This window comes from Tubulanus polymorphus, chromosome 2, assembly GCF_964204645.1.
Source record: "Tubulanus polymorphus chromosome 2, tnTubPoly1.2, whole genome shotgun sequence".
Taxonomy (NCBI): Eukaryota; Metazoa; Nemertea; class Palaeonemertea; order Tubulaniformes; family Tubulanidae; genus Tubulanus; species Tubulanus polymorphus.
In genome coordinates this window covers 1486968-1512207 of record NC_134026.1, presented here as the reverse complement: position 1 = coordinate 1512207, position 25240 = coordinate 1486968, and the positions used below count along the sequence as shown (strand labels likewise).

The following is a 25240-nucleotide window of genomic DNA, read 5'->3' as shown; positions in this document are numbered from 1 at the left end:
ATTTCTACGATACGGTTATGTTTAACTATCCGACGATTCCACTTATCCAACGGAAATCATTACATGAAAGAGAATGTCGCCTCGTCCAGAGTGACGCAGATGCAATTTGAATTTTTCAGCGAATGATTTTCCAGTACCGATTGCTTTACACACTCACACACGAATACAAATAACTATCTAACATCATGAAACAACTATACACGCGTTTACGAGGTCGAATTTCAGAATTTCATTTTAGTCTGTTTAAATCGGCCGGAATCATTGATATTCGACTAGTCAGACGCCCAGGCAATCTTATCGCTGTGAGTGATCACATTTTGTTTGTCGCTACCGTTCATTTTCGCTCGTTGTTGTTTCATGCTGAACGATTTCACTTTTTCCTGTGAAGAATTGCCCGGTTTTATATGTTTTCCGATGAAATATAACAGTTCCGCTAACGTGAGCAAAGATGCACCGAGATACAGACCGAACGAACCACCTATATCACCTGAAAAGAATACAGAAAAAAATACTGAAAATCGTATTGGGATAGATATTTTTCTAACCAGTGTTTGGACGAACCAAATCTGTGGATAAGTCAAATGATACCGATATCCCAGAGAATGAAGTACAGATGTTCGTTAACACACGAGTGTTAATGCCCCACGAGTGAAAATGCCCCACGAGTGAAAATGCCCCACGAGTGTTAATGCCCCACGAGTTTTAATGCCCCACGAGTTTTAATGCCCCACGAGTGTTAATGCCCCACGAGTGTTAATGCCCCACGAGTGAAAATGCCCCACGAGTGAAAATGCCACACGATTGAAAATGCCCCTCAAGTCTGATCAACTCGCCATATACATGTATAGATAATAGAAATCCGTTCACCTCTCATTACGTCAGTCAGAACCGTTCAACATGGATGTCTTTTGAAAAATCTTTTGTGATACTACATATCAAATACATTGAACCCGGAACATTTTGATGGTCCCAATAGATCCTTTCTTGAGCGAAGTCTACTGTATATTATTTCTTTTGATAATTTGGTTCACACCGTTCATTGCATATATCATATACATTGAAAGGCGTGAACCAAAATAAGACGTGTTGCAATGAAACCGGTAAACAATTTACAGACGAGCAAATGGCAATGGGAAATGATTATCAATTGATTTGTTTTATACGTTAGAACAACTTCCAGAATTCGTAACGTATTCCATACACGGCTGGTTAAGTGCGGTTTTTTATTAGGAGAAATGCTAGTGGAAAAGGCAATTAAGTCGGTAACTGTATGATCCCCTGGGGCACGACAGTATACCGAAAGCTTTCATTTTCATGAAAATCCAAACGCGAACGAAGAATTTTTGTTTTATGAATATTTGACGCTATATTCAAATTTCATCGACCCCGCACGACGAAATTATCATCTCTCCGTCGACGAAGCGCTGGGCATGACTTAATACATATATTATCGCAGGATTATTCCTGTCTTTAATACCACCACTGGGATGCGATGATAACCCAACAGTCGTAGCACTTTCCGCTCTTCGAATATAACTATATATACTAAGCTATATATCTTTATGACCAAATGTCAACGACCGTAAATACCTCTACGTAGGACTATTCAACTCCCTAAATGGTAGTTTATCATCGAACTGAAACTATTTCCGATGCTATTAATGACATGTCCCGGTAGGAGTTTGAATATAACTATTAGCTACTGAGTTAATCGAGCGAGTAGCGTCGAATTATGATCCTATAACGCGTCAGGTAAAGGCGAAATAGAAAAACAAACAATAAGCCCAAATTTATGACTTACATATCAAAGAAAACCATTGATACCCTTCGGCTTTTGTGATTCGCTGAAAATTGAGCTTCTGATAGAAAACACGAACAGTGAGAACATTCCTCCTGAAAATGTAGATTAAGAATATTTTCTTTTTTTTTCATCATTTGTTGTAAAATATTTGAATAACTATAAATATTTGATAGATATTTGAATAACGTTGCATTGAGGAAATCTCTCGTGGGAGTAATTAATTTTTCTATTCTTTATCTGGTAAGATATTGTACTCGAAAGAACTATGGGAAGAGAAAATGCATTTAAGAAATTATGATAGCAGTTCTCCTTTCCGTGCAGACACGTTGTGGCCCAGAGGGTAAATCCTTGTTGCCAACAGAATTCTTGGTCGATGGTTTTTCTCCCATTATTCATTAGGAAAATGAAAATTTATGAGGCGTTGGATGGAAAGTTAAACAGTTTGTAGTTCTTCAAGGATACATTATACTTACTTTATGAACTTATAACTAATGGCGTACGAATCTTTCAACTGTTGTAAATGGGTGTCTAGATTCGTATGCCTTGTTAGCATTTGTTCATAGTCTTTTTGAACCGAATCGATATAATTCGGTTGGTTATTTATTCTGTCCTTGTAAGTTCTCAACAACTCGATGATCGTCGAAAACTGGCCGCAACCGTTCGAACCGTTGAACTCGGAGGCAGACGTTTCCAAACTGAGCAATACTTCTTCGGAGTGTAGAATCGTCGATTTCGCTTCGGCTTTCATTTTATCTAACGTGACCATCATGTTCTTAGTGTGAGATATTGTGTGGTTCCACAGATCGGAGTTTTGTAACTTATCCTCGAGGTATTGTATCTGAAATCCACCGGTTAGATTTTTTATGCGGTCGATGAAATCGCCGAACTCCAACAAGTGAGGCTGCGATTCGACGAACTCGCTAGCGTAGATATGCAGCAATCTCGCGTGGAATTGTGCCGAACCGATTATGTTTTGTTCGGTCGACCGAATGCTGGAAATTTCATGGCGAAAACATTCTTTTATTACGTTAGAGATCGATTCCAGGCCTTCCGTGGCCTCGGTGAATTCGGTTAAAACTCTGTTCAATGTTGCTGTTTCGTTGTATAATTTGATCAGATTTACTCCGTTCGGAGAACGCCTGAATCGCGCGATGTAATCAAGGAAATGTTCTACGTCAGTTATAGTTCGACTTGAATCGTTGACGAATGTCGAATATGAGTTCAATAACCTGTCCTCGTACGGCCGCAGAATCGACATCGGTAGAGCGGAGTCGGCATTCTCATACTCGGACTTAATCGTGTTTAAAGCGTTCGAATACGTACTTTCAGTCAGTTCCAATTCTGATAATATGATTCTCATTTTATGGTCCAGCCACCACAGTTCTTCTTCGAACTGTTGCTGTACGAATGTAGATATGTTGTTGTGAGTTGCGTTCTGTTGCACGAGGTCGCTGAATCGCGGCAACCGTCTGTTCTGTAAGTCGGATATTTCGTATCGCAGCCGCTCCACCGTTAACTCGACCAATCCTGGAACCAAGTGCAACTTCAAAGTCTCTTCGTAAAGACTCTAAAAAGCGACAACGAAAACAGTTCAATCACGTACTGGAAATAAATATTTGATCTTATCCGGAACGTCTGTTAGTTCCAGACGTAACCTGTCTGTTCAATGTAATGAATGCATGATATATATCAAACAACTGCACCGATAATACCTTTTTTTCCTGTAGACACAATTCAGCTCCCTCAAACGCGTCTCGCATGGCTTTGATATGCGAGACATTTTTATGGGCGGATTCGTAGAGCCACACCAATTGCTTATAGAAATTATGATATTTATTCAAGAAGGCTGACATCACGGCGTTGTCTTCTTCCAGAAACGTATCGTCGACGTGGTGAAGATTAAGCGTCGCGATGCGAGATCTGTTCAGAAGATCGAAATCGCTGGCGTACTTTTTGGCCATAGCTCGGGCCATAAAATCAGACGTGGTCGTATACGAAAGCGAAGCCGAATACATCAACTGTTTACAGGGCACTTTACATTTATCATTACACGCCTCATAACCTTCGTGGCTCCCTGCAAAAGAGAGAGAGAGAGGGAGAGATAGTTTTATCGAACGGTTATCGCCAAATGCCTCAGGTGTTATCTGTGAGAGGATATTCCTGCACTATTTGATTTTCACTTTCCACTTATCACTTACCTAAAACGTTTTTGACACAAATGTGATGAGATGTTGCGTTGCAGAGGGGAATATGCGCTTTGTAAGTGGCATACATCGGTCGACAGTGACAAATATGCGCCAGATTATCAACTCGACAGTCGACAATACACGCCTCACGTGACCGGAAGTCTGACTTCGTACAGTTTCCGTGAGGCGCGGCTAAATCGTTTAACTGAAAATTTCAAACAATCATCAGTTAAAAAAGAGACAGATTTGGAGAACTGGGATAAACGCGATGGGATAAGGAAATATTCATTATTTGAAGAAGATTAACAATCAGTGACCAGTTGCTCAAATATAATGGACTAAGGTTAACCGGCGGAAATCCCGTTGAAATAGTGCACAGATGCAATGTTACCACTTTTTGAAATTGATGTCTGATTCGGTCAGGTGTATATAATGGCCAAACGGCGCTCACGACATTCCTGAAACTATCCCATTTATCGGAGTTAAACCGATATCGTGCGCGGAAAAATATTGAAATCATTTTTAAGTGCGATCCGCCCTGAGAAAGAACATATTCCTATAGGAGAATGAACCAAACTCTTTCGATTAAAACTGGTGTCATGAAATGTCGTTGATCGATAAGGTTATATATGCACTGAGCCAGGCAATAGTGTTCTACAATTTAACCGGAGAATATCTACACAATACGCAACGTTTTTGGAAACCATTTGGTAACCATAGTGCTAAACCAGTTCTATTCGGAGTTAAGATGTCAGTAGGACAGTAGAATCAAAACATTCATTGTAAAGTACCAGAAATATGCTTTATCTTCCTTAGAGTATAAATCCTTTCGATCTAAAAGTGTTCTCATATACAACCGAGATCGTCAGAAGTGTTTGACGGTTATCCAACGAACAGCGAATATCATACAACGTTAGTAAGGTAAATGAATTATACACGGGGGCTGATTCGGGCCACACAATCTCAAATTGATTAAGTCAGCCACCAATACTAAGATTTCAACCTTCTAATTTGTAAATCTGTACCTTTTGTACTCGAAAAATGCCACCGCGCCCCTGCGCAGAAAGGCAAATTCTTTGCAATAGTGATATTTTTATTTGCACCTCAAGAACTGGCGTTAATCCTTCGATGATATATTTTTGAATAGGTTTACGCGTGACATGGCAGACGTAAAAGGGGGATATGGACAGCCACCACCGGCTAACTATGGACAGCTACCACCGGCTAACTATGGACAGCCACCACCGGCTAACTATGGACAGCCACAACCTCACGTGGTAATAGTCCAACAACCCGCTTATGTGAGACAAGAAGGAAAACTTCGCGCTGGTGCCATTCTTGGGTTGGGCATAGCAGTGCTTGTACTCGAAGTACTCGCTCTAGTACTAAATATCGCAAGCATCGCCGCTCTTCAATGGAATTTCTTCCATGCAGGTATCTGGGGCGCGATCATTCCAATTGTTTCAGGCGTTTTAGCAGTTATGTGCGGAAAAAAGAAGAGTGATGGTTTGAGAATCGCCTGCATGGTTCTGGCTATTATTGGCTGCGTCTGGTCTTTCGCTGCGTCGTGTACAGCGTCGGCAGCTGCTAATATCGTAATATGGACAGTAGGTGTAGGAGCAGCCTACGCTCTTCCAGTCGTAGTGTCCGTCCTGCACTTCGTAACCTTCATCCTGGAGATCATAATCGCTTCTTTCTGCTGCAGTTGCTGTTACGGTAGGTCTTAGAAGGACCCTACTGTGACGTATACGGTACCATTTTACGGTGATAATAACGAAAGGATCTGACGAACTGGAAAAACTTAGATGACTCGGCTAGTTGTAGTACTTTCATTCACCTTCAAAAAATATCGTAGGACACAATTGCTTAAAGCTTCCATTGGAAACTGTATTATTGACTTCATCTCTTTTTAAAGCTCATTCTGTCGATTTCGAATTCAAATCCCTTTATCCGCGTATTATGTATAGATAATATTCAAGACCTCAAGAGGACAGTTCTAAACATCCCACACAGAACTCATTCTAATCTTTTAAAATCTAATTCATATACAGCTCCAAGAGATCGAGGAATGTCACTTTTTTACGATCAGTTTGTCAGAGTGTAAATAGACTTCAACGCAAATGCAGTTTTTTTACATTAAATGGAAGTGGATCAGTAGTTTGTGAAACCCATTAATTCCATCTGTTAACCTAACGTTCTTTGCTGAATCGATGAATCTTTATTCAGGATCAAACTTTAATGGTAAGAAATGCTTTTGATGAGTTCCTCTTTTTAAATCATGAATGCATGTACGGTCAAACTGTCCGGGCATCACAACTGATGAAATTAATGATAACACGAACACTTTATCTGTGGAAATGTAACTGATTATAAAAATATCATAACCTATTATAACCTAACCTATTATATCCTTTCACGATAATGGTAATGATGAATTACGATGATAAGTAATGATGATAATTGATAAAATTATCTTTAGATAACTTATCCTCATGTCAATGTGGATAAGGTCAATCTATCTATATAAATAAATTTTTGCTTTTTGACTTTTTGTCTTTTTTTCTTTCTGTAACAATAATATAATTAATATATTAATAACGAATAAAAATATTTTTATGTTGTAGGCCATATGTGCTTCATTCAATCTTGTTTCATTTTTACCATGTATTAATACACCGGTTACCTCTCTCGCCAACTTGAACAACTGGCCCCAGGATTTTATAGGGAGTCATTTGTGATCATTGTCGGGCAGTTTTAACCAAGATTTGGTATACGGTTTCGTAAGCGTTTTGGAGACAATAACCTCTGTATCAACCGAAACACAACCTTGTAATATGAATAAACATGTCATATTTTTCAAATATTTTTCCTAGGCCGGAAAGTGGTAATATCAACGAGCATATGTTATCATTTCATGTTTTATCACAGCACGCGGAATTGACTTGAAAAATGAAGCGTTCAATGGAAACGACAGCTTCTATAATCAATAGAATGAAGTGCAACTTTGCATGTCATTCGTTGCCGGCTCAAATACCACTTTCGTTAAAAACGGTCGTGCTGCAATCGGATCCGACAAAGAGCAGTATATACATTTTACCTCAGTCAATTCCATCGCTACCATAGCATTCATCGAAGCTGGAATTGATATGCCGAGGTCCGCCATTCGAGGTTTTTCGTTATGGTTATGCATCAGTATCCGAATGCCCGTCGAAACGTGGGCGCCGGTCATGTATTCATAACGTTCCATATTCAACAATAATTCCAATCCGAAAGCCGCACCTAAATTCAAATTTCAGTAGTTTAATGAACTTCAGATGATGTGTAAAAATAACTACTCCTATATTATATGATGCAGATGATTTATACGCGCATAATTTGACATTTATCGTGAAAAACCAGTTCAAATATACATAAAATGAAGGGTAATTAGGGCAGCATTACGTTTAGGTTATCGTTAAGTGATGATGCCAACTAAAAATACCAAAACGATATTCTCTGATTAATATGTGTGGGCCTACGGATTACATTAGGAAAAAAAATGATATCATTATTCCGAACTAACAAATTGATAACAGGCTATCGTTTTTTTTGTATTGGTTTGTCCGATTACAGGGTATATATCTATTACTGATTTCCTAAAAAAGCTGTAAATGAGGCACACCGCTCGGCCTGTGTTAGAGTATATATCCTTTCACAAGGTCGTACTGCGAATTGAGAAAACAACTTTCTTGAATTACTTATCAAGAACGTGTTTAATGAATGGAATGGATTAAGCTGAGTTAGGTTTTCGTCTCGACGTACCTGTATTTTCTACTGTCAAAATGTTGTCTTTATTCGTGTTAAAAGTATAACACACGCCGTAATCTGTGAGAATCGGGGTAAAATTAGCCGAACTACACTGACTCGATTTCCACGTACAACTGCGGATAGATAATCAACGAGATGAATAAAAGATCAGCCATAGACTCAGTGTCTTCACTCGATCACAGACACATGTTTTATTCTCACGTGGGATAAAAAGCATTCCACTCCACTGACGATTTTTCACGAAAGTTTTTCAATCAAGAGTTCAATAAACAGTTTTACGTATATTCATTAACGACTCGACGAGTGACCGAAAAATGATGCTCAAAATAAGCCGATAGGAATGAGTGTAAATAATTACCCCAATATCATATGTTCTTTTCGATGAGCCAGTTTTATCTGCAGATCTGTATAATTCATTTCATTCAGTTTCTCCATCGCTTTTTCCCAATTCGCTTTTTGGTGGAAGACGTCGGTTAGGTATTGATACGTTTCTAACTTCATCGCTTCTGACAATCTATAGTTAACAAGAAGACACAAATTGCTTGATACCATCGACAATGAATGATATGATAATAATTTCAAGGATGAATGAAGCTATTTCGAACTTCAATATATTGACAATTGAATTGAATTGACTGGCAACCAGTCTAAACAGGCTAGCCCAATTTGATGACAAGGATTTCGCATCCACTCGAAACTCATTATTAAAAAACCATGAAAATTTATTGAATAGGAAATAAGAGTCATGAAAAAATCAAGTACAGAATCGACCCCGAAATCCACAATATTGTAATTCATTGTTATAATGAAGCGCAAATATTGATGATGCGGTGCACATCAATTCCCATGGTATTATCGGCAAAATCGGCATCAAAAATATATAAAATTCAACAGGACCCAGTTCCTCAGTTGTCACTTATCATCTGACTCAGAGTAACTCATTGTATACTGAAAATGAACTAATTTTAACTCCACGTTAACTCTAACTCACGACTGTGGAACTGGATCCAGATGAACAGGGCGCTCGGTGATAATACAATGACAATCCTGTTTGCTATCATATATTATACGTAGTCACAGAATTCTGCTTCGTTTCTATCGATCTAAGCTTCATCTAGCTTAGATTACTGCTAAGCAGAGTGTTTATACTTTATCAAATATGGATGTTCCTTCAACACGGATTAGTCTATGTCCAGAAATGTTTCCGAGGAATTGTTCAAGAAATACTGGATCTTGGTGATTATTTTTTATCGTTTATAGACCGATTTATTAATCATCATTCCTTTGTTGTGTCCGCCGATTCCGGGGTAACAGAAATGAAGATAACGTCTCTAACTAGAAGAAAATATGTCTATCAGTATATAATGTCTGGAAGGCAGAAACATTTCCCTAATATTTATTCATATGGCGTACGGTAAACATTAGAGTACCCCAATCTGTGCGCCGACGAGTGGAGCTGTGATGACCGACAAATTTGATTTGACTTGATTATCGATACAAAAAACTTCCATGACACTAATGATGGACATTAAGATTCTGCGCTGATGGGGTCCAGTGTGATAGTGACCCCATCATCCAATGATACAGTGATAAGCGTTTTTATATACACGCGACCATTTATAACTGAATTCAGAGAATATATCACCATTTCATGCGTGAATATCTGTCGAATTATTCGATTTTGATCTAGAAATCGCCTGTTGTAAAAAGCTCTATATCATGTATATATATATATATATATATATATATTATTCAATGTTCACTCAGCAGAAATTCTCATAGATGCTTGAGCTTTTTTAAGTGAATAATCTTCAGTACATTGACTTATTAAATGTAGCTGTAACGATTGAGCGTTACTGGGTAATTTAGTGTATTTTAAGCGACTTTATTTGATTGTGTGTCGTGACCACGATTATCGTTCAGTGATGTAGCACGTGTGAGGAGAGACAGGGCTGTATACCGGCTATTGAAATTCACTGAATAAGTACCAAGCTGTTAGATGCAGTTATTGAACTTGAAAATTTGAAAATATCTATTGTGTACACGATTTATATTACAGCAATTTTAGCGATTGCGAATGCGTTCAATGAGACATTATTTATTTATGGTTACATAATTTTTAACCGAATAGAAAAAACGTTGTATTGGTGGCGAGAATGCCAATCGCTCGTTGAATACGACACAGCCAGTGATTAATGAGATGACAAACTCACCTGAAGTTATTAGAGTTGCAGATTGTCACGGCGGGGAAGATGAGCGAAAAATTACTGGCGATATCGATATTGACGTTGACAGGCCAACTCAGATACATTCTTACTCTGTCCTGTACTTGGTACAAAAACGCAGCGATAGCTGACAGAAATAACAACAGCCAAATCAACCTGCAAACAAAATAGGAATCGTCACCGATGTTTCTGAGAAGAACTATTATTCATTGCAAATATGCTATTTGCAGAACGTTTCTTATTGTACACGAGCTTCCTACACGGCATTATAAGCTACTAAATGATGATTGTTTCATCGCAGGGAATACGATGCCAAAAACAACATTTCCCATGTCGACAAGGATACGATTGAACAACAATACACGAAAGACTTCCTCCTTCATACTCCTCGTCGTTCGAAATATATTTACATTTTTTTTGTAAAACCAATTAATTTGCGCTCTAGGGAATTGGTTGAAATCGCGGCCATTGTGCGACTTCATCAAAACCATTCACGTCATCTCGTCTAAACTGAACGAATTATCCTTTAGAGAAAATAATATTGATTTTGCATTTCTCGTCGCCTTCCTTCTGATTCTGGCCGAATTTTTGGAATTCATTTAATCAATATTATATTTCAAATATATATTTGACTAGATCGATAAGCTATAGCAGTGATTTCAGTTGGATATTCTCATCAAGCCATCAATATGAAATCATAACTTGTTAGAATTCCGTTGTCTCATTCGATATAACTGATGTCGATTTTATATCACATTCAAGACGGATGTCCAGTATTTACAAGCATTGCGGAGCATTTATTCAAGTCTTTAGTGAACTAGCAGTAGTGGGTCGAAAGTACAGATGATTGAGAACTGAACTGCTTCATTTGCATATATACGATGTGTTGACGGAATTAATATATTGTAAATGGGGTTATTGATCCCTAGGAACCCTAGACTCAAAAGATAAACCAAACTATCGTATTCTTCATTAGGCGACGATGGTACAGGATTTCCTATTCCAGCAATGAAAATAGAAAACCTTCTTCTGCATGTCGAAATCGAATATATCGCCCTATCTTCATTATTTAAAGCATCGTGATGATTTTTGGTCATTTGGAGGGTTATTCATATCCTTTTCATCGCCATCTTAATTACCGTTTTGCAACGCGAATTTCTATTCCGTGGGTGAAAATCGTTTTCTACGACACAGTACCCCGGGTAGGATCCCGTTCGAGCAACCAGGGAGGTACTCCCATCTCCCTGCAGCAACGATCGACAAAAGGGAAACATGACTGTCTACATGGAAAGATACCATTATACAATGAAATCTATGTAGCACGTGGGATGTTAATTGCTCTCGGTAATGGCTATTCTCATCAGTAACGATACAGATTTATATAAGTAAGTGTTCGTCTTATTGGCGATTTGCACCATCGACTGTGACTGGAATGAAAGTCAGTAACTGTTGCTTCTTCTGCGAGGGTTAACATTCACCGGGTTGATATTGCTCATATTGTAGTTTCTTACTTCCACGTCGAAACCTATATAATTTCTTAGAGTCAAAATAGATTAGAATATTTCTCGATTGAATTTTTGAACTCTTATGTAAATATCCCAAAAGCTAAAAGAGAGGGGAAACTAACACCTTTGTTTGAAATTTGTACGTATGTGCCGCGTTTTCGAAGCTCCCAAATTACAGTCGACATCAGAAATACGATGAGAAACTCAGTACAGGATAACTCTGGCTAGAGCTTGTCTCAACAGATGTCAATTTAATTTAGCTCAGCGGAGCGTTAAATAGTAGACAATAACTTGAACTTGAGTTAGGAAGCTAGATACTGTGACATATGTCGGGCTCTAAAATAAACGAGATATACAATAGATGCAATGGATAACCGCTTCAGAAAAAAAAGCTATAAAATGATAGTTTCAGGAAACGGATGGTATCATTTCCATTACTTCGTATTTTATATACACTATTCACGATTCTATATGGAAGGATCAGATGCCGTCTGTGTCGCAAATACGTAAATGACAACAACTACCAGAAAAAAAAACATGCGATACCTGAATTATTGAGAGTAATTTGAGATTCGTTCTCTCGGTCTAATCTAAGTTTTTACCGTCATGGCTCATGGAAATCTGTTTTGATCCGCCTAATACAGACGGCAGACTTATAGGTACGCATTCATGTTTTATTAACCTGTTTATGATCAGATTCTGCTTTGCAAAAACGATAAACTCGACAAAATCCATACTGATTTGGCCAATCTAATTGCTTTCATCGTTGTGATGACTATATTTGACAGAGTTAAATGATTACGATAGGTTAAATTTGGTATGAATTCCAAAAACCATTTTTTCAAAATATATTTTCAAAAACTTACCTGGCAACAGGTGAAGCCGCATGAATTATATATCTAAAGCCGTGAAAATTGGTTTCATTTGCATACTCGCCAATAACGGACTTAATACCCCGTTTCCGCATGTGTCTATCCATTTCTAACGCGACATCGGATCGGCTGATAGCTGATATGTCATCGCGGTGGATGTTGCACGCGGGCGAGATTGCGAATTCGGTGTCGATTCGAACAGATGACGACATCCAGTCAACTGTCGACAGCCAAAAGCAAACAAAAGTAATAATAACTAAACGCAATATTCATAAACAAATAAACATAATAAGCAGCGTAATAACATTTCTGATACATCCCATGATGCAACGGATTTACACTATAATCACATAAAACATGTGCCAGTTTCCGCGCTACTGGGTTAGTATGAATATCGAATGATCCCTGATTATCAGTTTAATGATTATTGAACAGTTATAATATGAAGTAATGTGTCCCTCAATAATCAGCGTATATCTACATCTATCTGGGAGGGGTGAATATGTATGTTTCCTTTCGATGTAAATTCGGGAGGAAAATGCGTCATTTACCTATCCGTACTTCACATTTATTGCGTTTTGTGAGGTAGGTGCGCATCATTCAATGTTCATAGCGATAATAAAGCAATTATAACTCGCGAGCAAATGACTGATTCTAGTGTTATCAACGACTATAAAATAACTGCAACTGAATACCTGAAACATATCCGTTCCCACATTCAAATTCACATCACTGTTGTTAGCTAACGACCTAACACATTTCCATTATGGGTTCACTGTTTCACCTCTGTAGGAATTAAATAGCACCATTAAAAATCTGGCCCCGTTGAAATAATCGAGTCTTTACATTAAACCACGATGACAACAATTTGATTATTCGTAATATACGTTGTTCATTCATTTTTTTTATTATGTTTTAGAAACACTTGATTGCAATAAATGCGTGTAAAAATAACTCAATTGATATAGACTCAGAATAGTGTGAACTTAATCGATGGATGATACACACAAAACCAGAACTGCACAACCAACACTTATTTTTCTACCGCACTTCAGCTTCCAAACTCATCATCTGTGTAATTGTGTACGGGCCCAGTTGAGCTCGATTTCGTCGAGAATCGCGCTGATCTTGTAGCGGCTGAACAGAGTTTATAGAATCAAAACCACAAAAGTTTCTGCAAAATACAATAGCCTCGGCGAGAGAGGTAATAAATATTGTGAGAAGTACCGTTATATGCGCAATGTTCACACCGATATCTAAAGGAACCGATTCAGTGTTATCAATTTCGGCGTTTAGCGAGGTTTCGTCCGATACTAAAGTCATCAAGGCACACGTATATGCTAAAGTAGGTATAACTCCTGTAGCGGAAATTATGGACATCACCATCACAGACGTTTTCATTCGGATCGTATTTCTATGAATCGTAATGAATATTATCATGTTAATTCCAGCGATGGCGGTAAGAACGGTTGTCAGACAACCAGACACGATCATTCCAGCCGTATGCACAGGGGAACTCAGCCCTAGCGGAATACAGAATCCTAAGTTCACGATAGACAATACAACGAATATATATCCGCAATAAAACTGCAAACTTCGTCTACACAAATCCGTCATTTTAAACATTTCTGCTATATATGTACGTTATCATCCATATCTTGAACTCAGTCTCATGATAATTCCCGGATTTAGAATATTCTTTTTACCAAATGCATGGACAGCGACTATACATATCGCATCGTTCTAATCGACATACCGTAAATCAGTGACAAGCTACAAATTTGCTCGGACTTGTCTTTATCGCTTGTCTGATAAGACAAAAATGCGGCCAGTTAAACACCACTAGTGAAAACCCCGATATATCCAAATAAGTATCGTTTGAAAATAAATATACCGGTGGCGTGAGTTACGACTGTCTGTTTTGGCCCATCGCATGGACATTTATCAGTAAACCGCGGCGCTTTGCTTGATTTATCGCCATCTGACTTCCCCTGACCGACCGGGAATGAACCCCGGGGATAACGGAAAACAGAAAGATAGCTTAATGGCATGATGATTAAGTATCAATGTAGTCGATATCGGGAGACCCGGTCTTAACCATTGAAGTGCCGTTTGTAACCGCGGTCGTGGTTGGACCGGGCGAATGGACTGAAGGAGTTGATCTGAAATGATTTTACTACATTACAAAGTAGGCCTACCAATCCGATACCTGTATCTAAGAGGCGAACTGAGAAAAGTAGAGATGGCGGCTCTTTCGTCCGTGAATGCCATCGAATCAAGGCATTACCGGGTAGCCATCGATTGCTGTCCGCAGAAATTATATCGACAACACGAAAACACTGCAGATGATGTCCCTCCATGTCGAACACCAGATCCTTCTTCGTCATAAATGTCATAAGTGGAAACCACTGGCAATATATGATTAAAATGCTGTCGAGGAGTTTGGTCAAAACTTCTCATCCATTCAAGTTAACTCGTTCTCTCTCATTCCGTTGCCTGATGCCGAATATTGGCCCTGGACGTAGCTTGAACTGAACTTGACACGCTAGCACGAGACTAGACATGATGTCGATACGGGTCCGGAGTGTTGCCGGTCACGCTGAGTCGAGGAGATAAATGAAGTCCAGCGGGAAATTAATTTACAACGTTAACGATCAAGCACATGCTACAGGGAAAGCTTCGATCCATGAATGTACTATCGGTCAATTACGGCAGTATACCGCGCGGCGTGGTTATCGATTACCAACTCCAACAAGGGGCTCTCCAATGATTTACATTACAGACCACACGTTTAAGTGTAAGTAAAGGTTCGCGTTTATTTCATGGTGAGGAAAATATATGCACAGGAAAGTAGAACAGTGTCACATACCGTACTGAATTTGTAAATTCGAATCGTTACGTAGCGCCACCTAATAGACCAGCACACATACTCTGGCATGTGAGGTATATCACTTATGGACTGGTATGTTGTCATGGTAACTGACGCTTGTACTACGTCATCGATTTTTGCGTACGGCGAATTACTTAACAGATGTATTAACACAATCACAATAATCGTTACTAAATTTATAACATTCTATAGATATATTTCCACGTATATTCGTGAAAACTGCGAATACTTAATAACAAATACTATATCGTAAATATATCGATTTTGCTTTTGGGAATAAGTTATTTACGCAGAAACTATATCACGACGCGGATTAACGCGGAAGTATGAGATTAGGTGTTGTTCGGTCCACTCAGTGACATTTTTATATTCGATGTATTTCTTTTAGATCTTTTCGTCAAACCTCGTGAAAATGAGCTCAGAAATTGAGCCCCACATAACCAAGCGTTATGAAATAAAAAAGCGACTTGGCAAGGGGGTAGGTGCAAATATTTGTTGCTCATGAAATGCCTGTGTTAGTTGAGTAGAACGATCGGCCTATTCCGAATTCGGCTTCTTAATCTTCTTCTCCGTCGACTGACATTAATTCTTTTCCAAAAAATGGTTTATGTAATTGATCGAATGCGTCGGAAGTCGCAAACTTTCTTTATTGTTGTTGCTGTTATCAATCATTCTATTTTATCACTTTCTCTGTGACGTGTGCGGAGGAGTACATCGCCATCGGAGTAGGCTGCATCTTTTCCTTGCCTTATAATTGTAGCCTGCCTACAAACCTTCCTTGACCAACTTGCAGAAACAAAGTCCTGGAACCAACCTTGATCAATTTCACTGGTCAACTCTTCTCATAGTGACATCAGTGGCCTTTATTCTAGACTTGGGGTAACCCGGATGTGAGATTACTACAGATTTAATATTGTACCACACTAAACGTTGGTGGTAAGCTTTTATAATCGAATGGGTTTATGTGAAACTACAACGCAGGTTACTGACTAATTTACCACACAATACTCTCTCGGTATCCGAAAATACTGTCGAACTAACAGAAAACTGGAATCTCTTGTTTGTTGATGATGAACATTGTTTCTCTATTTGTTGTAGGCTTATGGAATAGTTTGGAAGGCAATTGATAAACGAACAAATGAAGTTGTAGCTGTAAAGAAAATCTTTGATGCCTTCCGCAACCAAACTGATGCTCAGGTAGGTTACAAGTGATAGATTTAAGTTATAAATAGTGCATATGTGTATTAGGCCTATGTACTGTCTTGGTTTTAGTGAGGGTTAAATCACCATAGCTGCGATTGCATAAGAGATGATAGATGTGGTCTTGGTCAAACTGGAGTAAAATTTGACCCGTGCCTAATCATAGAGCGCGTTCACATGTAAATCACTCACTCGTTACTTAAATCTCAACGATGCTGTGGCAAGCGAATGGAGTCACAGAACCAGTTAGCATTCACACGCAATAATCTGGCATGAGCCAAATTTCATCTATGTGATTGTGTCTACTTTGACTTACCTGACTTTGGTCAATAGCGCGTGTAAACAATTGAAGGAGCCCTCGGAGAAAAACTGTATCTGACTTTATATCTGTTTCTTTTCTCATATTTTCAGAGGACGTTTAGGGAAATTATGTTCCTGCAAGAATTCGGTGATCATCCAAATATTATCAAACTGCACAACGTTATCAAGGCTGAAAATGACAAAGACATTTATTTAGTGTTTGAATTTATGGGTATGTGATGAATATATGTTAAATCAGTGTTCTCCATGTGAGGTTTTAATGGAGCGGCCGCCATCCCTGTCGTTATTACATCCACTCCTCCGAAAATCAGCTGATAATTGCTTTGTACATAAAGAATACAAAGTTATGAGAGTGATTTCAATTAATTTTAGATACGGATTTACACAATGTTATCAAAAGAGGCAGTATTCTGAAAGATGTTCATAAACGCTACGTTATGTATCAGTTGTTTAAAGCTGTGAAATACATGCATTCGGGAAACGTCATTCATAGAGACATGAAGGTAAGGTCGAGCTACGTTTGTATCATTCCGCGCTAGAATGATTATAGAATTCACTTGAGTCGAAAGTTGACCATAGCTTGCGGCTGGTTGAATAGAAAATTATGGAAGTATTTCAGATATGCAGGGTTCTTACAGATCAGGGATATAAGGGAATTCTGGAAATTTTTCTTGAAAATCACGGAATTTGAATATTTGGTGTCTAGTCGTTCTTCTTGCTGGCACCGAGAGACATCAGGAACCTTTTGATAAGAAATAACCCTCGCTGAGGATATCTTATGATTGTTATTTTCTTGGTATTGATAGATGGTCAGGGAATATCAGGGAAACCAAATCTTACCCGACCTTTAAGAGCCTATAAGATACCCCTGATATGCCATGAATTCTTAATTATGTAATTTGTATAATTTATTTACAGCCGTCTAACGTATTGTTAGATAGTGAATGTTTCGTAAAGATCTGTGATTTCGGATTGGCTCGATCGTTAACTCAGCTCCATATCGAAGACGGTGTTGACCCAAATCTAACGGAATACGTCGCTACGCGGTGGTACAGAGCTCCAGAAATTCTGCTAGCATCTCACAAGTATGTATAAATATGAGGCAGATACATGAGGCGGGCCACTCAAATCAGAGATTCCCTTGTGAAAGATGGGCAGTAAAGAGTCAAAGTTTGAAAACTTTTGAAATGTTGTATGAGGCAAATTTGTGGAGTTAATTTCCTAGTACACTAAATCTTTGGTGAGGTAGTCAAAATTGGACCATGGTTTTGTAAGTGCAGTCAAACTGAGATAATAATATTTGGGGGACCATCATTATTTTGATGACTTAAGTACATTGAACTGGAAAAAATAATTACGTGCGATGACTTAGGCGAGTCTGAATGTGTTATTATAAGTTTTTCTTGTTTTTATCCCAGGTACACTAAAGGCGTTGATATGTGGAGTTTAGGGTGTATATTAGGCGAATTGATATTAGGCAAACCGTTATTTCCGGGGACGTCGACTTTGAATCAAATTGAGAAGATTATGAGCACGATTAATCTTCCTACCAGAGCAGGTAAAAAAAACAAACTCGGAGCAATTCATCGAGTATTTGCAGAAAGACCCGAGTTTATCATATTTGTTAATGCTTTTTCTAGATATTGACAGTATAAATTCTGCGTATGGTGCGTCTGTATTAGACAGGGCTTCCAAAAGGTACGAGTTTGAAAAGTTTGTTAAAAACGGTCTCGTCATCTCTCTTTAGAGTTGATTTCACGTTCTTTTTTTTATTATGAATATTTTATAGACCGCGTAAATCAATAGATGCTTTATTGCCGGATGGATCGAGTGATGCTATGGATCTTCTCAAACAGTTATTACATTTCAATCCCGATAAACGAATAACTGCTGAAGACGCCTTAAGACATCCGTATGTTGCAAGGTAAAAATATGATTCCGTTTCAAGTCGTTGTCTAATGTACGCTTTAAGATGAAGTATTTGTTCATTGTTTCGTATTATTGTTTTGCTGTATAGATTTCACAATAAACCTGAAGAGATATCACTAGACGCTGATGTAATTCCTGTTCTCAATGATGACGTACAACTGACGGTATCTGAATACAGGAATAAACTATACGAGGTAAAGGAATGCCTTTCAAATGAAGTCGCGTGTAGGTGCCGGCAAAGTTGAGTACATCCTATCCTGTCCTCTTAACTCGGAAGTCTAGGGGATGGTTGACATGGCAACAATTAAACGTTTTAACCCTTTCAGTGCGTCTACACCGCAGTGCGGTGTATAAATCAGTGATGGATTTTGTTAGTACACCGCAATTGATGTAATTAGTAATTATCTCTCTTGAAAGATGGCAGCACCTGTCAAACATAGTGAAATACTAGTAACTAATGATACACCGCGCTGCGGTGTAGACGCACTATAGTGGTATTCCCGTTGTTCCACACACTAAGATGGAATTTTTCAAAATTTTCAAATTATCTCCAGCACTATAGGCTATTAATAATTCAGCACTGAAAGGGTTAAACGGAATTTGTGGTTAAATGAATTTCAGATGATTCTACAAAAGAAAGCCGATCGTAGACGAAGACGACGTACGGAGGTCGAACGAACGCGTAAAGAAACGCCGCAAAAAGAACCCGAACAACTTCACACGACGACGTATCAATCGTCGAATTCTAGATCTGCGACTCCAGTGAATGATTACAGCAGGCAAACGACGGAACCAGCTCCTAAAGTTACTCGACCCGTTCAACAACAACAACAAACAACACAAAATAATTCATACGGTGATAGTGAGTATGATGTAATAGGATAACTCGTTCACTCCTGACTTGGACTATAGATTATCGGATTAAATCCCTCTATTAACAAATTTTAAAGATAAAAAACAAAATCAAAAGGCACAACGAGAATCTGAAAGGTTGTGTCTTTTGATGTAAATTCTCAATAAAGAGATTGCGTTTTAATCTTTTGAATTCGTTTGGTTTTAATCGGGTATTTAACTTTTTGTTATAAAATTTTCTGCTTCTGTCTTGAAATTTGTCTCAAATGTGCTACAGATATTCAAAATTGTATCGTGGAGAATTTTTGATTCAATATTTGGGTTATGACGCTTGGGTTTAAGGACTGGCAAGGTGGAAATAGTGATCATCATCATCATAAGATACATGATTCATATGGAACTCATCTAGTTATCTATCAAAACTCATAAATTCCAGTTAAAGCAATGATTAAAGAGATTTCATGGTTGTGATTTAGTTGAAGGAAAAATGATACATTATTTTTTTGTAGGAGTAGCATTCGGTCGAACCGTTCACACTCCCCCTCAACACAACCACACGCGACCGTATCGTCCTATATCAAGACAACGCAGTTACGAAAATATCAAAGCTGCAGCTTCAGGAACAAAAGATGTAAGTCGCTACAAATGAATCATCGAATTGGATATTGGCGTTTTGGGAAAACCCAGGGAACGTAAATGGGGGGTGTGGCTACCCTGTACGATTTTAGATCTTAGCTACGTTTTGAGAAAGAATCTTTATATTGGTTACAATGATAACCATAATTTAGCTGAAGTTTTTCAATGATTTTGAAATGTTCGTCTCCGCTTTCACTATAGACAACCTCAAATCCACCGAATTATATGGCTCATACGAACGGAAGTGCGAGACGTCAACAGTCAGCGCCAGTAGTCGGTGCCGGTAACCGAGCGACGGAACCGAAGACGTACGCGCGACAATACACGTCATTCTCACGTACGACGTCAAACCCCGTTATCACGAGAGATGATCATAGACCTGCGGCGAGTAGTGGGTTAATGGTCAATAGTTCGAGACTGGTGAGTTTTGCTTGATGATAATGTGGCCAAGGTCTGCCTTTTTTCAAAAAAGTAACCATTCCAATTTCTTCAGAGCTTCACCCCTTCAAAACATTCTAGGCTCAGCAGTTCGGGAACAGTTACTGAAGTCTATAGTTTATTCTAAACATTCCTCAAATTTCATACCCTCAAAGCCGATCAAATCTGAAATTGTCGGTCCTACAGGAAACCTGTAATCGTTGCATGTAAAAGAAATAGGGAATTTATCTTTGAATATCGATTGACATTATATATAGAAATGGACTATTTATTTACTCTTGATTATATTGTGTAATTAGGGGATGTACCAATACTTTATGACCAGCCCCTAAAACTTTGAGTTAAGGGTCAGGAACCAGTTCCACGGTTGTGAAGTAATTTGTGAGTGTGAAGGGCTGTTGAACTGGTTGCTGTGGTTTGTTGATCACTGTTCACTTGTTTATTTCATGTTTTTCTGCATGTTGCTTGGCAATTCACTCACTCCTATCTGTGGTGGTGACTTCTAATCAATTTCTCGAGAGAGACTGTGTCCATAAACACTGTGTCTGTGTATTGATGTATATATGTAGCATTATGTTGCTAAGACTTGATTTTTGTTTGTAGAAATCGCAGGACGCACAGGATAACAGTTATATAGATTATCTGATGACTCCGTATTCTAGACGGTCCCGTGTGTTACCTCCAGTAAGCAGCCTTCCAAAAAATAGATATAAATATTCAATAACTAATCCAGACCGTGCTTTACTGTGGTGGGGGCTACAGAACGCTTTGTTTTCCTAATGATTTTAGACTATTTTAATAATCTTTCTTCGTATGATGTGTGTGTATTAGATATTAATCGTAGTAGCTGATTCTAGTTGAACTATTTCATATTTGAAATTGAGTCGTATTTCAGAAATAACTTTTACTTCTATATCTTTTTTTTCGTAGCTTTTATTCTATGTAGTGGTTCATGTACCCAGTATATATTTAATGGAGGTTTTGCTGTATATCTGTGTGTGTGTGTCTAATAAATGTGTTCTCTGCAAACTAGTAGCATCCCTAGTCTTTGTGATATCTGAAATCTATGAATGAAACTGTATGTATGCCTATGGTTGCTAATTTTTGTGCTGATTTTGCATGATGAATTCAATTCACCCTCCTAGGTCGAGCATTCCTGATTTGTATCTAATACATGTATTTATGAATTTGAGTTATCACACTAGGCTAGGCGAGTTCACTGCGTTGAAAATATGATGATATCTCGATTACCTGCAGTCTTTCATTTCCTACTGTCGAAACAACTTGAATATAATACTCGTAATCAAAATGACTATTTCAGTGCTCACTTATGTAGACTAGTAAATTCTGACTACATGTATATTTAACTGTAAGTAGTGTTAACTTAAAACACTAGTTTAATTTAAGTGACGACACAGTGTTTTTACATTCAGCCTCCATCACTCACTAACACCAATCATTGCTGTGACCCAAGTTCAAGCTTTGAAAAACACTATTTTCTGCAACGTGATTAAATGATTCTGGGTTACGTGCTATTTTTCAGGTTATAGTTTTCGCTTTTTGTTTGCGATATATGTTACATTTTTTGGTGTACTTTAAATGATTAGATACGTCAAGGGCTGTTTGTGGGTACAATTTAGACTGATTAAGCGACGTAGGGTTACTCGGAGGGGATATTCCTCCAGACACCCTGGGAACCCCTTGAATCGGCCCCTGGTGTGCTCAGAATTTTTCTTTCAGAACTTTTCGAAGTCACTCAATTTTTTTCTGCTTTCTTCAAGGAGGGCAATTCAGATTATTGAGGAACCCGCAATCTGCCCTTGTACATAAATGATAACTCAGAATATTGCTTAGCCTTTAAACCATGTAGCCTCCCCACACACTAGAATGCCATTGCTATTCTGTTTTTTGGATTGCTCGCTATATTGAGGGGATATCTGTTTAAAAACTGTTATTTATATTCATGCGACGCTATGGTTATATTTTTCTAGATGCCGAATCAACGCCCGACGTCATCTTCTAAAGATCAATCACGCGTGAAACCGGTGTACGGTCGTCGACAGTACGAAAATACTAGAAATACATCATCAACGGGAGCTCCGAAATCAGTTTACGGCAGCTACTCTCAATCTCACGGAACAATCGCTGCAAGTCAATTATCGGCGTTACAGTCGCGTAAATGGGCTGTTTAAAATACCGACACCTCGTATAAACATTCAGTGAATATTGACTGTTAGCGCGAAGAAGTGTGCAATCGAACTGGAGCGAGAATTTGTAACTGGTACGATCTGAAAACTCAGGCGTGAAATGAAACTTTTCGTAATTTCAGAGTGAAATATTTATACAGTAAAACTCCTCCAAACTCGACTCGATTGTGACCAGTCACTGTTGTTCGAGTTGGGCGATAAGTGAAGTTAGACAAATCTAAATAACAAATCACATTCTGTTATTATGGTTTGAAGGTTTGTTATCGAGTTTAAAAGATGACTTGAAAGCATTTGAGTTAAGAGGAATCAACTGTAATTGGTGATGAGTGCAGTGCGTTTTCTTGATGACCAATGACGTTTCTTACCTTGCGTCGCATCATCACTGATAACAGTAAGAATTTATGTAGATTTTACTCGAAAATGTGTATTATAGTAAGTTGAGCCTGATGAACATGGAAAAGAGTATTCAGGTATGTCCAGGCACTAGCTGTGACCAGAAGACTAGAGAACCAACTGGTCTTAAATCTTGGACTCGGCATCGCAATTTTGAAGTTTTTTGCATCCAGTCCTATTTTTGATCTTAATGTAATTCATCAGATAATTTGCTTAAGTGACATTCCGTACGGCTCGTAATTGCAGCATATTTACTTGTAGCTTGTGCACAGCGCGCAACATTTTATTTTATCAAAACAAGCACATGTCATTATGATTGCATTTAAAATATTGAATAATTTCAGATTTTCCTCATTTCGCAAGAATTTTTAACTCATAAAACATTTATTTCTAATAAAATTAACATTCCAATACAAGTTGCAAGAAATCCCTCCAAACATTCCTTTCTATCTAAAAAACGAAGTGCTAAAAATATATGGTGATAAAAAAACAATGTGCTTTATTGTCACAATTTCTAATTGTGAGTTTTAAGCATAATTTTATTTCATCATTCCTTTTATTACGATTATTTAATTGTTAATCATTATTTATTCAATTGGTTGTTTTAAATTTTTCATTATAAATTTTAACACTTATAAACAATAATATAATAACCGTAAAATGTATTTTTATTTCACATTCCATCTTATTTTGAATTACATATCGAATATAAGAAATAATTTATCATTTGTAGCAGTTTTTGTAAGATTTTGCGCCTATAATTGCAATGGGTTTGTTGATTTTAGCCGTGTTGGTTGTGTTTGTTACTATGCAAATGTGATTCGAATCAGAATTTGTCCGATACATTTTTTTTTCTAAATATTAATTCTTGTCATATACCGGCAGTATGTAAACCAATGTGAATATCTATCTTAACTAAAGTAGTATTAATTACGTGAATGATGATTTTAGATATAGAAACACTTTTATAGTCACTTCTCACACTTTGTTAATCTATCAACTGTGAAAATGATTTTCGTTTTAGAGACCATGGATAATCAATCTATAGCTGGATTTATCTTTAGTAAGATGGATACTGTTCGACCAAGATTAGACATTTTGAAGTAATATTTGTAATGTTGATATTAGGGCTAGTCCAACTTCCGTCAAAGATTTTTGTTTATGTATTTATTTCGTGTGTGGATATGATTTATTTTTTTTTTGTTGAAAATGTGTGTTTTTATTTATTTTTTTGTGAATGTTTTTCATGTCTCTTTTATTCAAAAGAAATTTCATCGAATCAAAAGTCCAGAGATCTATCTTTATAGTTTATTATTATTGTAATATAATGATAATTATTATTAATATATGTATAAATATTATATTATTATTATTATTATCAATAATATCATTGAATTATTTTGTAAATTTTGTATATTTGATGTATTTTGCTGCTCTAAATAGAATGAACGTGTAAATAGTGATTTTCATTGTCTGTGAAAAGCTGGCCGTTTGGTGGCGACCACGCGTCCTGTGTTTTACTGTAGTTTTTAGAAGAATAAACTCCGTCACTCCGTCCGTTGTGGCAACTTGTGATATATATATTTATGGAGATATTAGTTAAATATATACATGGCGATAAATAAAGGATGATGTAAATAGTAAAATATACGAAATTATCTTTGATTTTCTGTTGTTATTGCGCCGGATGATATCGTCTGCTGCAAGAGAGAGGATCGCGCCTAATCTCGAATATTCAATCCATGCATGAAAGGAAATTTTCATAATTCCCGACTGAAATATTCGTGAAGAGAGCAGCGTTTTGATGAAGACCAGTGACGTTTCTTGTTTTGCTGTGCATCATCATCGCTGATGATAGTAATATAGGAACTCTATTTGATATGTTGAGCCTGATGAAACATGAAAAAGAGTTAGTTACGTCAGGCATCGGCTGCGGTCATGGATCTTCACAATTCAATTCGTGCAACTTTACATATTC

At 37.7% G+C, this 25240-nt stretch overlaps 2 protein-coding genes across 3 annotated transcripts; one reads left to right on the top strand and one right to left on the bottom strand.

The window, feature by feature from the left end:
- Positions 1 to 2270: 2270 nt before the first annotated feature.
- On the bottom strand, positions 2271 to 10150 carry LOC141900892 (acid-sensing ion channel 4-B-like). The gene is made up of 7 exons (XM_074787951.1): positions 10008 to 10150; positions 8153 to 8308; positions 7789 to 7907; positions 7085 to 7266; positions 4000 to 4192; positions 3514 to 3875; positions 2271 to 3368 (listed from the first exon to the last, which is right to left on the bottom strand). Exons 1-7 carry the CDS (start codon positions 10103 to 10105, stop codon positions 2271 to 2273), a joined length of 2208 nt encoding a protein of 735 aa, XP_074644052.1. The 5' UTR covers positions 10106 to 10150.
- Positions 10151 to 15645: 5495 nt separating this feature from the next.
- Positions 15646 to 24549, top strand: LOC141898710 (extracellular signal-regulated kinase 2-like). Of its 2 annotated transcripts, XM_074784766.1 has the most exons (14): positions 15646 to 15764; positions 16385 to 16483; positions 16898 to 17018; positions 17180 to 17310; positions 17726 to 17892; positions 18226 to 18365; positions 18448 to 18505; positions 18597 to 18731; positions 18825 to 18930; positions 19358 to 19598; positions 20098 to 20219; positions 20426 to 20644; positions 21266 to 21346; positions 22654 to 24549. In XM_074784766.1, the coding sequence occupies exons 1-14, from the start codon at positions 15699 to 15701 to the stop codon at positions 22852 to 22854; spliced, it is 1887 nt and encodes a 628-aa protein (XP_074640867.1). In that variant the 5' UTR covers positions 15646 to 15698; the 3' UTR covers positions 22855 to 24549. The 2 variants fall into 2 exon arrangements, with proteins under 2 accessions (XP_074640867.1, XP_074640868.1); XM_074784767.1 differs by lacking the exon at positions 21266 to 21346.
- Positions 24550 to 25240: the final 691 nt, after the last annotated feature.